This window comes from Macaca nemestrina, chromosome 7 (genome assembly GCF_043159975.1).
Source record: "Macaca nemestrina isolate mMacNem1 chromosome 7, mMacNem.hap1, whole genome shotgun sequence".
Classification (NCBI taxonomy): Eukaryota; Metazoa; Chordata; class Mammalia; order Primates; family Cercopithecidae; genus Macaca; species Macaca nemestrina.
Genome location: NC_092131.1, coordinates 165,537,934 through 165,554,645, shown reverse-complemented (window position 1 = coordinate 165,554,645; position 16,712 = coordinate 165,537,934). Strand labels below are relative to the sequence as shown.

Below are 16,712 nucleotides of genomic sequence, written 5' to 3'. Positions count from 1 at the left end.
TGGGGCTGGGTCTGAGACTTAAGGGAAGATATATGTATGTAAGGTGCTTAGCACTATTCCTCCAAAACATTAGTTCTTAGTAATATTGAACAACAAAGGCTTGAGGAGGTGCCATTATGTGCACATGAGACATAGTTTCTGTTTGCAATGGCTTTTCAATGAAATCCTACATCTACACGTGATCTTCTGGAATCAGACCAACTGCTTTCACAGATTAAGAGTTCGTTTACCATTGACTTGCATGAAGGGACCAATATTTGGCTTCTGGTCTTCCCTGACCTTTTAGCATAACTACTTCATCATCACAGTGTAGGACAGCCTCCCATCCCATCACAGGTTTCCTTTGTTTTCCTTAAGTCGTTACATTGAGTAATTGCTGCAGGCCTAAACAACTGATTTTTTCTGATCTTTATTGCTTGCTAGGAGCTTGTATTATTTGGCGGCCAGCATAAAAATGACTTGTCATTCAAGGATGGCAAGTACAGAGACATAACCTGTGGTTTCAAGAGATATATTACTTAAGGTGGTGGCCCATTGTACAAAGCAAAAAATATAACATTTTTTTTAGTCAAAGTGGCCAAACAATATTTTTCAAAGTGTGTTTTGGCTACATGTCAAAATTGAAGGTTATTGCCCCTTTAACAGGCATCTGGTAGCCAAAGAAGCAGCCAGCTATTTCAGGCTGTTTCACAGAATAAATGCTTCACTGAGGGTAATTCAACCAAAGTTTTCTAAATCATTTTTGAACTACAATACAATATACACAATACAATACAGTGCAATAGAGAACATGAGGCTTTATAATAAGCAACTTGGGTTCAAATCATGGTTTTGCAACTTAGTAGTTGGACCCATCATGTAAGTCCTTACTGTCTTTGAGTCTCAGTTTCCTAATCTGTAAATCAGGGACTATAAACTCTACAGCATAGGGTCATTGTGAAGATTAAGTGAGATAAGGTATAATAGGATAATGACTGTGCATAATAGGGGCTCAAATAATATTATCTCCCTTCTTTTTCTCTATCCAGTTAATAAACTTCAATTATTTTTTTAAATCCATGTGATAACTTTGAGACTCCATCAAAAGAATCCGATTTTACAATATATAAAAACAACATGACAGTATTTATTTTTAAAAAACATGCACTGGATCTGGCAGACTCAGTGAACAACAGTCTGTTTGAAAACATGACTTAACTCTTTCCAAGGTCAAACTTCCTCAACTCCTTTTACTCTGCCTGGAACTCTTCGCTCCAACCAGAATAACTTTCCCAAGCACGTGACTGGCTCATTCCCACTTTTAGTCTTTTGTGTTACTACCCTTCTTGCAATGACCTTCAGATGCTTCCCTGCCGAACTCCATACTCCTTTAATGTTGTTCAACAGTCATGTCATCCAAAAATTGGCAGAAAGAAATCTAGTGAAGCTTCACTCCAGTCCATCCAGGACTACAGGTTCTTCCAGGGAGCTGTACTGGTCCCCACTTTGACACATTTTCTTGCTGATTTCCTCTACCTTTTCTATATTTTTAGATTCTTTCTCCCACTGACGACATTCAGAATTAGGCTATCAGTTGCTAAAGGCCACACATTTTATGGCTGATTTTAAACAGGTAGCCAGTTCTTTGGGTTTTTAGTTTTGTGTTTTCACTTCATGATTCTATACCATTTAGTGGGGAAATGGTATTGCTGGCTGACTAAGAAACAGTGGGGAACTTCAGGAGTGGAGAGGCAGCTCTAGAAGAAGTAACAGCAGTAGATGAGGGGCATGGGGTATGATGAGAGATGGCAGCAAGCTGGAGGAGGCTAAGGGAGGGAGAAAAGATGCCTTAGAGGAATAATCAGCTTATTCTAGCCATTTTACATTACAAGAAAAAAAAAAAAAACAAACCTAAACAACAACTAGAAATTTCTGCTTTTTTTTGCTTCTATTTTGTGCCTAATAAACAACATTACTGTCACTGCCAGTGAAAACAGCAACATAACTGTGGTTTTTTTCCCAGCACTAATTCTAAACAATCTACTGGATTTGGGTCAAAATTATAAACTGCCAACATGTTAAAAATAAAAACAGAAAAACAACCCTGGCATTTTTCTGAAGGGTTGTGATGGTGAATGCAGGACAAGAGCCAGAGAGAAGAGCTGCTATAAAAATAACTGGTGTAACCCACCAGGGCCTGTTGGGGGGGTGGGGGGTGAGGGGAGGGAACTTAGAGGACCAGTCAATAGGTGCAGCAAACCACCATGGCACGTGTATACCTACGTAACAAACCTGCACGTTCTGCACATGTGTCCCTTTTTTTTCTTTTTGTTTTAGAAGAAATAAAAAAATTAAAAACATAACTGGTGCAAACATCCTTGAAGTGATGTTTTCTATAAAAATCTGATGGCTGTGAAGGAAAGAGTAAAGTTGGGAAGGGGAAAGGAATGAGGATCAAGTGGTGTCTGCTTATCGTCAGCTAGCTTTCATGTAAAAGTCATGGCAGGGTCAGCAACAAACTAGCCAGGTGGCAACTCCAGGCCACGCTGCCATAAATAAATAGTTATGTACTAATGTCACACAATCAGAGCTAGATGCAAAGCATATGGGAAGAAAACATTCTGATGTAAATATTCAGGAAAAACTCTGGTTGTTCAGTTCAGGATCCACTGTTGGTATCAGACTTTGAGATACCTCAGAAAGTTAAAAGTAGTAAAGTTTTTAAAAACCCAGGCTAAAAGATTCTTTGAAATGTACAATATTCCCTTTAAAAAAAAAATCCTTAACCTTTGGCTTAAGACAGTGTGACTGTTTGATGTAGTAATTAAGCATTACTGAAAGTTGGCAAGAGCACTGACGCTGGCACCAAATTTCAGGAGTTTAAATCTTACTACTGCTACTTATCCTCATGACCTCTAGAAGTTCCTTAACCTTTTTATGTCTTTGTTTATTCACTCTGTACAAAAGGGAAGAGGAAGATAATAGCAATAGTACCTGCCTCGCAGGAAGTTATGAGGATTAAGCGAGTCTGTGCATGGGGAGCCTGTAAAACAATACCTAGTAAACACCCTGTCCATTTTTATCAAGTAGTCTTACTTAGTCTATTTATTTATAGCCAAAACTGCAGTTACTTTTGCACCAACCTAATATTTCACATAGACTATCTTCTAGACAGCACGTTATGTGATCTTGTATTTGTATTCGCCTATTAATCTTAAAAACAGCCCATGCTCGGGCCAAGTGGCTCATGCCTGTAATCATAGCACTGTGGGAGGTAAAGGCTGGAGCATCACTTCCGGTCAGGAGTTTTGAGACTAGCCTGGTCAATAGAGGGAGACTTCATCTCCAGAGAAAATTTTTAAAATTAGCCAGGTGTAGTGGCATGTGCCTGTAGTCCCAACTACTCGGGAGGCTGAGGTGGGAAGATTGCTGGAGCCCAGGAGTTCGAGGGTGCAGAGAGCCATGATGGAGCCACCGCACTCCAGCCTGGGCGACAGAGTAAGACCCCATCTCTAAATCAAACATACACAGATAAAACACCCCCATGAATTAAATCAGTTTTACAGACAAAAGAAATGAGGCTTCGATGGATTAAGGAATTTATTCAAGGAGGTGTATCTAAAACTTCCAACCCAGGCATTAATCCAGGCAAAAAATTTTAAACCACTTACAGGTTCTCTAAAGTCTAAGCACCTTTGCTTTCATTTGCTTAACTTGTTGAAATCAGAAGAGAAACACAACACACGACCTTCTAAGAACCAAAGAGATTTTAGAAAAGAGATTACAGGAGGGACTGATATCCCAATAAATTGCTTTAGGACAACCGAGATCCATTCATAATATGTATGGAAAACAAAAAAAGATTGGCTCATTACTCCAAATATTTATTGAGCGCCTACTATTTTCTGAGAATTGGATTACAAAGACAATAAGATGCGATTTTAGTCCTTAAGCAGCTCACTGCAAGGAGTGAAAGTGACATTCTTTACTGCCGGCTGTTTGATGACGTCGGATTTGTTTCAAGTCTGCTTCTCAAGGACAAAATTGCCTTCCACGCGATGTACAGAAGTTGTAGGACTTCCTCAACACAAGCTAAACTATGTTCACAGCGACCCTAGTGAGTTTTCCTGCTCGACCCACGACAGACTTGGTGGAGTGAAGACGTGGTTTCTCGGCAGGCCGGTCTCCACTCCGAGGAGCGCTCACACTGGCGCGTTAGGAAGTGTATTCAAATCGCGCGCTCTGGCAGGGGCTTTCGGGGGCTCACGCTGAAGGATCGCGGGGCACTCATGAGACCTGCCTCCTCGTCTGTGCGTCAGGCCGCCCTGGCTTCTAGTAATTGCGAGAGTACAAAGCATTCCTTGTTGATCCTTTGATCCCAGGTGGGTGATGCCTGGGATACCTATTTGCCCGCTGAAACTCTGGCGCGGCGCCTTTCCAAGGGTGGCTGCTACTTCCTGGTGGGTTTGCCCTTAACTGACATGGCGGCTAGTTGCCTTCGGCCGCACCCACTGCGGCTGCTCAGTAAGCCAAGCACGGGCACTCGGGTGTACAGCCCGCCCCCGCCGCGGAGGTGCCGGTGGAGCTTGAGAGCGGGCGAGTCTCCGCCCCGCTTTTGCAGCTAGGGGTGTGTTTCAGGGGGGATTGGGGCAAACCAAGCAGGCGAGGACCCGGGCCTGTGCCGCTGTTTGCCTATCCCTCATCCCTCGGCACCAAGGCTACTCGAGCCCCAGGGTGTTTTTTCCTTGTTCCCGCCACCTCCTGGTCCCTGGCCCAACATGATACTGACCAAAGCTCAGTACGAGGAGATAGCCCAGTGCCTAGTGTCTGTGCCGCCCACCAGGCAGAGCCTGAGGAAGCTGAAGCAGAGGTTTCCCAGGTAAGTGTCCATCTCTCCCCTCTCACAGCCCTTTGCCTGCAGCAGCAGTGCCTGGGCCGCCCAGGCAGCGCTTGGGAACCACGTGTCACACATTAGTGGGGAGGAACACCAGTGTCAGGCGTTAGGAGGTCAAGGTTGGCGAAAAATGGTTTCTTCTTTCACTCGCCTTCCGCACAAAACTCTTAACGATGAGTGCATGGCAGCCTCCCAAGGCCTTGCAATTAAATTCAAGTCAACAGACATTTATAGAAGACGTGGTATGTGCTAGGTGATGGGTGCACATAGTAGGTGCTTCATAAATGACCAGAGGTTAATTGACAGATACTAGGAATGAATGATGGCTGGGAATATGAATTGTAGATTCGAAAGGAGGAAATGGAGAACCCTTTTCAATTGGCCACTGGAAACAAACAAGGGAGTATAGGGGTAAAGCGGCTTCATACTGTTTGACTGTGGCTTGTATTGTTGACTGTGGAATTAAGTGACCTCAAGGGCTCTCAATCCAATCAGAGAGCAGGGTACCCCAGGGATTCCGCTCTTGGGTCTTTGGCCATTTGAACAACCAGATCTGAAGTTTCTCCATATATATTATATATACACACATTCCAGGTGTATTTCATACTTCCGTCCTCCCCCAAACACTTCTTTTTTCAGCGATTTTAGAATTATCCAACTTTCTAAGAAAGGACTTTGGGAATGATATAGATTTCTAATTTTAGTGAAGTGGAAACTGACATGAGGAACATTACATGAGGAACCAGTTGAGGGCAACCAGGTCGCTGTATTTATGTTGTGTTAAAAAGCAGATAATTTTTTTTTAAACTTTTTTCCTAATGAAAAACCAAATCCAAACCTGTACCGTTTAGTTTTGTGGCGCTGAGCATGGTTATCCCTAATGGAGAGCTTCCCCATCCTTGACGTATTCAGCCCCCAAGCAAGCATCACCACAGAAGTAATTTCTTGAGGAAAGAGAGGTTATTGGATAATACGTATTAAAGTACAAATTGAAGCATAAATTTGAGTTCTGTTATGACTTCACTTTTTGAAGGACTTGGTTTTCCTAGTCTGTAAAATGAAGGAGTCTCTTTCCAATATTATCCAGATTTGATTTAGGGCAATATTTATCCCTTTATAGCTTTTAGTATTTTATCAGACTTGCTAAGAAGGAACAAAATTGACATATAATTTAATTTTCTGTCATTAACTCTTGCCAGTTCTGCACATGAACAGTGAAATGAGTAAAGACTAGTCAGCCAAGGGAATAGGTAGATTTTTCTGGGCACTTTTAAGAGAAAGCATACATTTTGATATTCTCCTCTCACTATGTGTGCAATCACTTGCAATTTTGCTTTTCTTTCTCTTCCTCTCCGTCTTTTTCTCTTTTTCTTTCTTTTCTCTAGCAAATACCTTGTCTACATAATAAGTTAGTGTCTGTTACTTTATCAACACTGTTTTTTTTTTTTTGAGAGGGAGTCTCGCTCTGTCGCCCAGGCTGGAGTGCGGTGGCGCGATCTCTGCTCACTGCAAGCTCCGCCTCCCGGGTTCACGCCATTCTCCTGCCTCAGCCTCCGGAGTAGCTAGGACTACAGGCGCCCGCCACCTCGCCCGGCTAGTTTTTTGTATTTTTTAGTAGATACGGGGTTTCACCGGGTTAGCCAGGATGGTCTCGATTTCCTGACCTCGTGATCCGCCCGTCTCGGCCTCCCAAAGTGCTGGGATTACAGGCTTGAGCCACCGCGCCCGGCCTTTATCAACACTTATGAAAGGTTCTCTTCCTGTGGGACACCATACTGTCTGGCGTATTCTCTTATGCTCTTTTCTTTCTTATTCATGATATACTCAAATCTTTTTCACTTCTCCCAAATGCCATACAGGGAATAAATAACTAACTCTCCTTCCACAGGAAAGTTTATTTAGAGAGAGCTGAACTACTAATCCACAAAAGAAGGGATTAAAGAGCTATTTAGGGGTGGGTGTGGTGGCTCACGCCTGTAATCCCAGTGCTTTGGGAGGCCAAGACGGGAGGATCGCTTGAGGCCAGGAGTTCAAGATCAGACTGGGCAACATAGCAAAACCCTGTCTCTAATAAAAATCCAGAAAAGTAGCTGGGTGTGGTGGCATGTGCCTTTAGACCCAGACACAGCTACTGCAGAGGCCGAGGTGGGTGAATCACCATATCAAGGTGATTGTTACCTTACTATATGATAATCCATTGGCCTATTTTGAACTTTGAATGGATCTTTTACCCATGCCTGATTTGTTATCATGCATTATTCCTTTGTAAAATGTTGCTTATGAGTTATGCAGATCTTCCAAATGTTGTCACCTTTCATTGTACAGTATCAAAAAATTACATTTGTTAATATCATCTCTAATCTTAGCAGAAGTCTGTAAGATTTGAAGCTGTCAAGCTTGTGGTGATGGATATGAGCATTCCAGTATGTGAATTTTCCCTTGAAAGCTCAAATTTTATCATTAACAACAAATGCTATCAGTTGTTTTCCTTGAAATGACAGGCTCACGTTGTTTATTTTTGAGAAAATGTCTGCCAGATACTTAAATCTGAATAATCGTACTTGGTTATCATTCATTCAAGTAAAAATGGTGTTCCATAGAAAAAGTAGCTAGTTCAGCTCTCAGACAATCATACAAGTGCTTTCCTGGCAGTCAACCATCATACTTTGATAAGAAGTATATGTGCTTTGTATTTACTCCAGTCATACAGAATGTTAAAAGGTTATATATTCAAGGGTTGAGATTTAATGCAATTAATAAGTGAATAAACTTAAGTGAAAGTCTTTTGTTTTTGTTTTTTTCCTGCACCTGTGTGGCAGTAAATACAGTGACCACTAGTACAGTTATGGTGCCTTGATTGGTGCCTTGATTTATGCTCAGGAGCTGGCAGTTTTACCCACCATTGTTTTTGTACCGTAAGTCCAAATGTGAATATAGAGCAAAAGGCAAATAATGTCTTGCTATTTTTATAAAAAGAGTGGTGTTGACCCTGGAGACCTGTGAGAGGGTCTCAGGGACTCTAAGTCCACAGCGACACTTTGACAATCAATAGCTAATTCAAAGCAAAGGATAATTATGTTTTCAAGGGTTTTGATGTATATTGACAAATTTAAAAAAATTGTACTAGTCCTTTTACTAGCAGAGCATGGGAGTGTCTGTCTCTGCAACTTTTCCAGTATGGAGGGGAGTCATTATTTAATCTTTAATATGTTCAATCAAGAATATGTTCAATCAATCAATCTTGTAGTTAGCATTTTAAAAATTATTATAGATTGTACCTTTTTGCAAATTTTTTTTGACCATTTAATTTTCTTTTGAAATACCTATTTGGTATCCTTTGCCTAATTTTCTGTTGGCATGTTCGTTGTTATTGTTTATTGATTTATTACTTATTGATCTGCATATGTTCAGGACGTTGGTCCTATAGAAGCCATATTTGTTGCATATATTTTCTGAGTGTTTGGTTTTAAATACTGTTCTGCTTTGGATGTGGTTAACTTTTCAATGTATGCTTTTTTTTTCTGACATTTTTGCCTTTATACTTCGGAAGTTCTTTTCTATCCTAATATATGAAAGAAAAGAATATTTCACCTAAATTTTCTTTTAGATTCTTTATGGCTTTGTTTTTTATTCTGAATTTTTAAATCTTTCTGGCTGAAATTTAGTGTAGTAAATGCTGAGAGGTGAAGATGTAGCTTAATTTTTTCTCCAGCTTAATTTTTCCTCTTACTCTGAATTCTGGGATGGCCTCACTTCTTCATGGCTTGTTTTCACTGAAGTTACAAAATTATGTCTTTTCAAGTCCCTATGTTTTACTCACTCTCAGAATCCTTCACTTTAAAAGGAAGGAGTAGGATTTGGTGATCTGTGATATCTTACAACTCCAAAGTTCACCCTCATTCTGTTCTGTTCGTTTCTACAGTTTTACCGTATAGTAAGTCATCATTTAATGTCTTCAGTAGGGCTTTGGAGACTGCAACTTCAAGTGAAACAATGTGTAATGAGAGCAATTTCACCATATGCTAATTGTTATAAACAAGAATTAAGTTCCTGTAGCATATTTCTGGTCATAATAGCATCACCAAACTTCTAAATAAAGACCCAAAACACATCTAATATTAAACATTGAAATTAACGTGAGCTTAAACAAGATAATTATTTACCCAATTTTTGGTGAATCAGTGAGTGATGGTGGTCATAGTGGTGGTGGGTTAAATCTGAGAGTATGTCTTTGCAAAGTGAAATTTGTGAGAAGCACCTCTTACCACCATGTGTTCAAAAGCAAACAATAGCCTGTTCAACAGAGCGAGACCCTGTCTCTACAAAAAAATTAAAAAATTAGCCAGCTGTGATGGCACATGCCTGTAGTCCCAGCAGCTCAGGATGTTGAGGTGAGAAGATTGCTTAAGCCTGGGAGTTTGAGGCTGCCGTGAGTTAGGAACGTGCCACTGCAGTCCAGCCTGAGCCATAAGAGTTAGACCCTGTCTCTAAAAACAAAACACAAAAAGCAAATAATAACAAATGTGGTGAGCTTGCTGAGCACTTGTGTACCGCATCTTTATTGTCATTTGTATGTATGATTATCATAGATTTATGAATTTTTGTTTTACAGTAATTTGTATTCATGCATTTATTCACTTATTCATGCATTTATTTACCAACCCGCTTATTCCAGTTTAGGATTGAGAGTGGCCTCTGGCGGCTCAGGCTGCAAGGTATGAAGCCATCCCAGCACGGGACACACTCACACACACTCCCATACTCACACTGGGACCGTTTAGACATCCCAGTTCTGCTAACACGCACGTCATTGAGATGCGGAAGGAAACCAGGGTACTGGGAGAAAGTTCACGCAGACGTCAGGAGCATGTGCAAACTCCACACAGACAGTGGCCCCACCTAGGAATCATTTTTTAAAAATTCTCATCAACTTTATAACAAAATAATGTTGAACAAAATAATGTTATTTGAACACTTTCTGTAATGGGCCCTTTGGCACCTAAAACATAGGATATACTGCATTTGAGTACTTGCTGAGGACACGTTTATTGATTGACATTTTCTAATCTTTCTTGTGGACATTCTTAGAAGCCCCTAGTCCAATCAGCTGTTACTTATAAGGTTATGTTTTACATTATAATTTCCTGGCCAAGCACTCCATATGTATTTGATTATATGTTACTTTTGGGAGATTTTTTTGGGATAATTTTAAACTTACAGAAGAGTTGCAGAAATATGACAGAGAATTCTCATATACCCTTCACCCAGCTTCTCTTAATGTTAACATTACCATGGTATGATTGTCAAAATCAGTAAGTTAATTTTAATGCAATATTGTTAATCTACAGACACATTTTTTGAACTTTGCCTTTTTTTCACTGATGTCCCTTTTCTAGAACCACACGTTGGATTTAATTGTAATGTCTTAAGTCATTTGCAGTCTGTGACAGTTTCTTACTATTTCTTTGTCTTTTATGATTTTGACACTTTGGAAGAGTACTGGTGAATTTTATAGAATGTCCTTTCATTTCTGTTGATATTTGTTTTCTCATTATTAGACTGAGGGTAAACACTTTTGGCAAGAGTACCTTGGAAGTGATGGTGTGGCCTACTTAGTGCGTTACATCAGGGTCTGGGACTTCATATGTCTTATTATTGGAGACGTTAACCTTATTCACCTGATTAAGGCGGTGTCTGCCTTGATTTGTGCTCAGAAGCTGGTAGTTCTGATGTTACTATTATTATTATTATTTTTAAAATTCTGAAGCTCTTTAATAGCTTTATAATCAACAAATAAAACTAACAGTGTTTTATGATAGGAAAATAATTTTGCGACATATGACATTGGCATTGCTTCATAAGGACAAGAAGAAAAATTGAAAATGTACAGTAGAACTAGTACGTTTCACTATAGAGTCTTACATATGTATTACTTGAGAGTGGAAATATAGCCATAAGTTGCAAACTTGCACTATGACTCACGAAACAGGCTCCACCTGACCAAGCTACAATTACTGACTAAACCTGAACTCTTTTATCACGAGCTTGTTAAGCCTCATGTGCTCAACCCATACTCATAAACTCTGTCCAGAAACTGCCTAGTTGACAAAGTCTGACCAATATCTAGTAGGACCACCTCATGACTAGTTCCAGCTCCTAGAATCTTCTAGTACCTCGTCCCTAATTCTTCATTTTGAGACACTCCACAGCTTCCTTGGTGTGGGATTACCTTTGAGTTTTTTTTTTTTTCTTAATTATTACAACTGCACTGTAAAGTTACTATTTTTCCTTTTAATAAATGCCGTGTGGAGATATACTTTGAGACTATGCAGATTTCTTGTTTCTCATCACCCTTTTTCCTATTCATTTTAGCATCCATTGACTTTTTCGTGAAGCAGTTATTACTGGTGTTTGCCTAATGGTGATTCTCTATTTCTCTCACCAGAATATTCATTTAACCAGTGTCATCCACTGCTGCCATTTTATGTGAAATGATCTGCCCTACAATTAGCTGATGATTTTCATTGGTATTTATAGAGTTTTTCACCACTTATTAGCATGTGGTCTATAATAGTGTGCTCACTATGTTTGTGGCACTATTTGGGTATTAAAACAGCAACAACAAACAGCAACAGCAATAACAACAAAAGAGCCAGGCACCTGTAGTTCTAGTTATTCAGGAGGCTGAGATGTGAGGATCACTTGAGCTCAGGGTTTTGAAGTTATAGTGCACTGTAATTATGCCTGTGAATAACCACTGTACTCCAGCATGGGCAACATAGCAGGTCCCCATTTCTGAAAACAAAATAAAACAAAACAAAATAGATAAGGTAATGTAGTAACTAATTTTGGATAGCTTGGAGTCTGAGGAAACTAGTGTAAGACACATCCAATAGCTATAGAATATTAGAAGCCAAAGAATTAGTTGAATAGTTCAGATATGGTTAAGTAGCATTCTTAGGATTACAATACGTAGGATATACCTTGTTGTGAATTATTTTGCTAGTAGACCAAGCCCCCTGGCACAAGTTTTAATTTTTCCTTGAGTTCCCTTACCATATATTAGTTATTTAGTGGCTGTACTAATGAATTGTAAATCAAACTCTTGATACCATAAATTGCTAAACAGATAGATGTCTGTATCGTTTTGGTATATCTTTGCCCTTAGAGATCCTGGCTTAGGTTTTTCTAATGGTGTTTTCCACACTTTGAAGCATGGTTTTTTATCTCTCTTGGCCCATGTCTCCTAATGTCTTCCCACTCTTAGATCCTGACATAGGCAACCATTCACTCATATGACGTGCTTTAAATTCCTATTCCTGGTAAGATCTCAAAAGTAATAGGTAAAAACTTGTCTGGCTGGTCATCCTGTGCTTAAACCAATGTACTTAGTCATCTTCTTGAAATCCTCACCTCTCTCTCTTTACCAGAAAACGAGTTAAAGCTGGCCCTATTGTGTATTGTGCTGTGTACATTGTGGAACTTAGTGGTTCTTGGTGGTGAACTTAGGAGTCCAGTCTGGTAAGGAGTGGAGTAGCTAACAAAACTTGCTTGGGACAAGCACCACAGTTTTACTTGGCTCTTCCACTTACTTAGGTGGGTTGGTTTAATTGGTGTGCAATTGGTTATGGTTGTCTTTTCTGAACAATCCCTCCCACCCCCAATCCCTGATCCATTTTAAGATGCCTCCTTTTTCCAGAGGGAGTCTTCTATTCCATTCTTCTTGCTTCCTAGTAACAGTTTGCTCCTGAGAAATGACTTGGCTCTATCTCTTTTTATCTGAGTCCCAGTTGTCTCATCTGTAAAAGGAGAGGTGAAGTCCAACGGCTAGGAAGTGGAGGAAGCAGGATGTCGTACACAAGTAGAGTCAGGCTCCAGAATCTCATTCTCACTCTGTTGTCTCTTCTTGTTCAGTTCCTTGAGGCTGTGGTGAGGGTGAAGTGAAATAAGGCATGTAAAACAGCACACAGTGTAGAGCTCTCTGTAAGTTTTTAATGAAAGGTAAATAGGATTTTTGTTAGAAGGTAGCTGATGTACAGTAGAAGAAATGTCTGCGTAGTAACCTTTTGAAACATAAAACACAGTTTTGCTTTGAGACAAAGGGCAATAGATTTACAGAAAATGAAAATGTTTATATGGAACGGTTGTATGGCTGAACACATAAGATTTGATTATCAGTTGAATATTGTATAGTTAACAGAAACTTGCTTAAAGTATTTCACAGTAATATATAATGACACTTAAAAAGCCTTTTAAACCTAGATTCACTGATTTTTAAGAACGAGGGGGCATTACAATGCATAATTAATACTGTAGGGCTTGGTGTACTTAATTGAAATACTATTCCTATTGGCCTTGTTTCTCTCAATTGAAATGAAAGTTGATTCTCAGTTTGTGGTCAATTTTCTATGCTTCTCATAATGTTGTGGTGGACCTGAGTTCCAGAATAATAAGTAAGAATAGCTCAGAAAGAGAGAGAAAGGCTTTTATCAAACTGGAAATTCTACTGATGGTTTTGCCATAGAAATAGAATTAATTTACATGATCTTTAAAATTAATATTCGTATACCCAGGAAAGATATCTAGGGTTATTTCTGTATTGATCATTGGACTAGGTAGGAATGTCTAAGAAAAGAGTATGATTATTTCTTGTGTTTTCTTTAGTAATCTTTTAAAATTTTTTTCTCTATATATATTTTTTTTTACTTTGTTGCTACATTGTAGCTTAGCTTTAAAGACTCTTCTGAAAGGTTATTATGTTAGCATATGACCCCTTTAATTTCTAAAAGAAGCGTTGAGCTTTTATTAGATATTTGTGCATCTTTGGATTGTGTAGCTGAGAAAGGGATATGAGCTTGAATTCTTCGCAAAGGAGTAGTTGAAGAAAGCCTCAGATAATGTTATTCTGAGAAGAATCCACATGCTATAATTATATTTCTTATTAATTTTGGGGGAAATTTTCATGTGATTAGAGTATTGGCTTCATTTTAAAAATCTATATTCAGGCATCAGACTTTAGTGTACTAAGTAATAACCCTTATCAGAATGATTGCTTGTGCAATAAGAAGAAATTATATACTTGTCTAGGGGGAAAAAAAAGGTTCAATAGAAGTATAGGTTAATAATATTTTATTTAACTTTTGACAAAGTTTACTGAATTTGCCATTGTTTTTATTACACATTTTGTACAGTTTTGCTGTATTGGTTGAATTTTCCTTAGAAACAAAACAATCAATATATATTTTACTAGATTAAATCTGAAAAGTAACCTTAATGTATGAAGTCATGAGCTGGCATAAAGATCATGTAGAATATAGGTAAAGAGTAAATGTTTCGTTATTTTCAATTGTCTTTTATTGAAGGGAGATGTTTTCAAATGTATACTTGAAGATACGTTTCTCCTTTCTCCATTCTGCTGTTAAGTTGCTCAAACAGTGAGCTGTATATACAGCGGAGACATTTAAGCAGCTAGGGTGAAACTCCTAACTGAATGACAGTTCTCCATTTCTTAGGGGAACAGAACACAGCTAGATCCTGGATTGTTTGGTCCATGGGTTTGAAGCTAGAGTAGACCAATCCGTGACCCACGTATGAAAGATGGTACATGCTGATCACAAATCCAACCCTGTTCTAGCCACTTTGAGGAACTAATACCTGCGTCACCTTTTCTTTCCTCTCTTCCCATCCCTACCCTTCATGAAACATATAGTGAAGAGTCAGTAGTCCTTCCTCGTAAGCCAAAGCTTCTTTCATGCCAAGGAACAGCGACATGTCTTGCCATTTTCAAGTTATGTCTCTTGGCTGAAGGGTGATCTTTTCTATTCATTCTGGCTCCCTGACAGCAAGTAAAAGTTTGTTTGTTTTTTTAACCTACTGTGGTGTTCAAACTGTGACCTCCTAAGTAGCTGGGATCTCATTGAGATAACGAGAGCTCTGCAGTTTTTTCATCCAAAGTACAATGTTAAATTTTCTCAGGACCTATTTCTTTTATGTGTTTGAAATCCTAAGATTCAGTTGCTAAAAAATATTTAAAGCTATTATACTTAAAGCAATAACTTCAAGACTATCAGAATAAATATTTTGAAACAAAGCAATTCAAGTAGAGGAAAAAAAGTAAGGTAGGTCCATATCTCTTAATATAGCTGTTCAATGAAATATATAAGGACTAGGTCTTTCCCTGACCAAACACCGGCCCCTGCTAATTGAGGCAATTCTGTGTGAAGCCCAGTCTTTTTCTGAGGTTGTCCTGGAAGTAGTAGTCATATCGAAGACTAAGACTTAAAATACCTGGTATATCATCACTGCCCCCCTCCCCCAACGTATATCTATTTTTAATTATTTTTCAGTCACTGTTAGTTAAGACTTGTCATTTGTTCCAGGAACAAAAAAGGATGAGACATAAACTCTGAACTTGTGTTTATTCTATTATATGAAATAGGAGGCATAGCAGACGTTGATATTTACATGGTTCATCATTTAAGACTATTGAAAATCCCCAGGTTTGCAGTTAGCACTATATAGGATGGGAAAGGTCTACTCAACTTTGGGATGCTGGTGTTGGCTAAACTCACTTACCAGCAAACTGACTTGTACATCCTCAGCTCAGCCTAGTATGAATGATCCAGATTTACACTTAGCACATTTATGAATCAGTGTCTGCCATAGATATTTATGATTATTCTCAAATAGAACTTTGTTTCATCTAGGAATGTTTTAGGATGAATAGAGATGCAGGGTGAAGATTTTGTGGTTGGACATTCATGCCTGTGACACACCTTATCTTCCTATGATTCTGTAGCTTATGATGTGGTGTGTATAGGACTCTTGTAAGTGGCTTCTTTTGTGGTTGAGATCTGGGAGCTGAAGAGTCATTTGAATGTGTCTTCTACATTTACACATGAAGTTAGACAGGCACTTTTTTAAAAAATATTGTTTCTGTCTACAGTTCTCTCAAGCTGATATCCTTTACTTAAGGTATATTACACTGCTATTTGTTTTTGCTGATAATATTGGTAGGGAAAGCTAATAAAATTTGAAATTAACTTACACTTCGAGCCCCATTTAGCTAAGGTGGTAAATGGACTGGGAATATGAGGCAGACTCTTCCTTGTATAATGTTAAAAAGTCCACAGACTCTTCCGGCCTGTATTCGCCTGTATGTAACAACCTGTATGTAACAAATAGCTGTTTCCTAATGGACAAAGTTAAAATTATCTAGATTCTCATTTTCTGAGGCAACTAAAATATATAAAGATAAAAATACATTTAACCTCAAGTTTATAGCATGTTCAATTTTTTATTTGCATGTTGGTGGGCGCATTTGGAACTCTCTACATGCAGATCATAAAAGCTGCTCGGGAAGGACCTGCATACCTCTCTTATTGTTCAGATTTAGTGACTTGCAAAGCACGCCAGTGTTGGATCGAGATCGCGATTAGAGATAAGTTTGGTCAAATCTGTTAATGTTGCAGATGCAGAAACTGAGGGAGGAGTCCTACCCAGTGATTTGACCAAAGTTCCACATCTGGATGCAAAACTGTCCATTCATGCTTTTAAATTAGAGATCACAGACTCCCATCCCTCTAGGGGCCAGACAAGTATCAATAACAAGTGAATAAATGAAGCTGACCTGGTTGGGATTGCTGCTAGGCGAAAGTACAGTTGTGTGTACCGACAAGGCAGCGGCCACTTTATGCCAGCCATCCAGTGCCATGCAGGAATGTGGGCCTCGTGCTGCCAGGCCTTCTACTCTTTAGAAAGCAGCTCTAGATCTGATTCTTTTTTTTTTTTTTTTTTTTTTTTTTGATACGGAGTCTGGCTCTGTCGCCCGGGCTGGAGT

General features: G+C 39.1%; 1 protein-coding gene across 6 annotated transcripts in view; it reads left to right on the top strand.

The window, feature by feature from the left end:
• Positions 1-4,519: 4,519 nt before the first annotated feature.
• The window catches only part of CDIN1 (CDAN1 interacting nuclease 1), a 250,041-nt gene continuing 237,848 nt past the window's right edge, over positions 4,520-16,712 (top strand). For all 6 annotated transcript variants that reach the window (XR_011606171.1, XR_011606172.1, XM_011760027.3 and 3 more), the window contains exon 1: positions 4,520-4,858. Coding sequence is in view for 3 of the 6 variants with exons in the window: in XM_011759986.2 (XP_011758288.1) it covers positions 4,758-4,858 (101 nt within the window). In the remaining 3 variants the exon portion in view is untranslated. The remainder of the gene's footprint in view (positions 4,859-16,712) is intronic.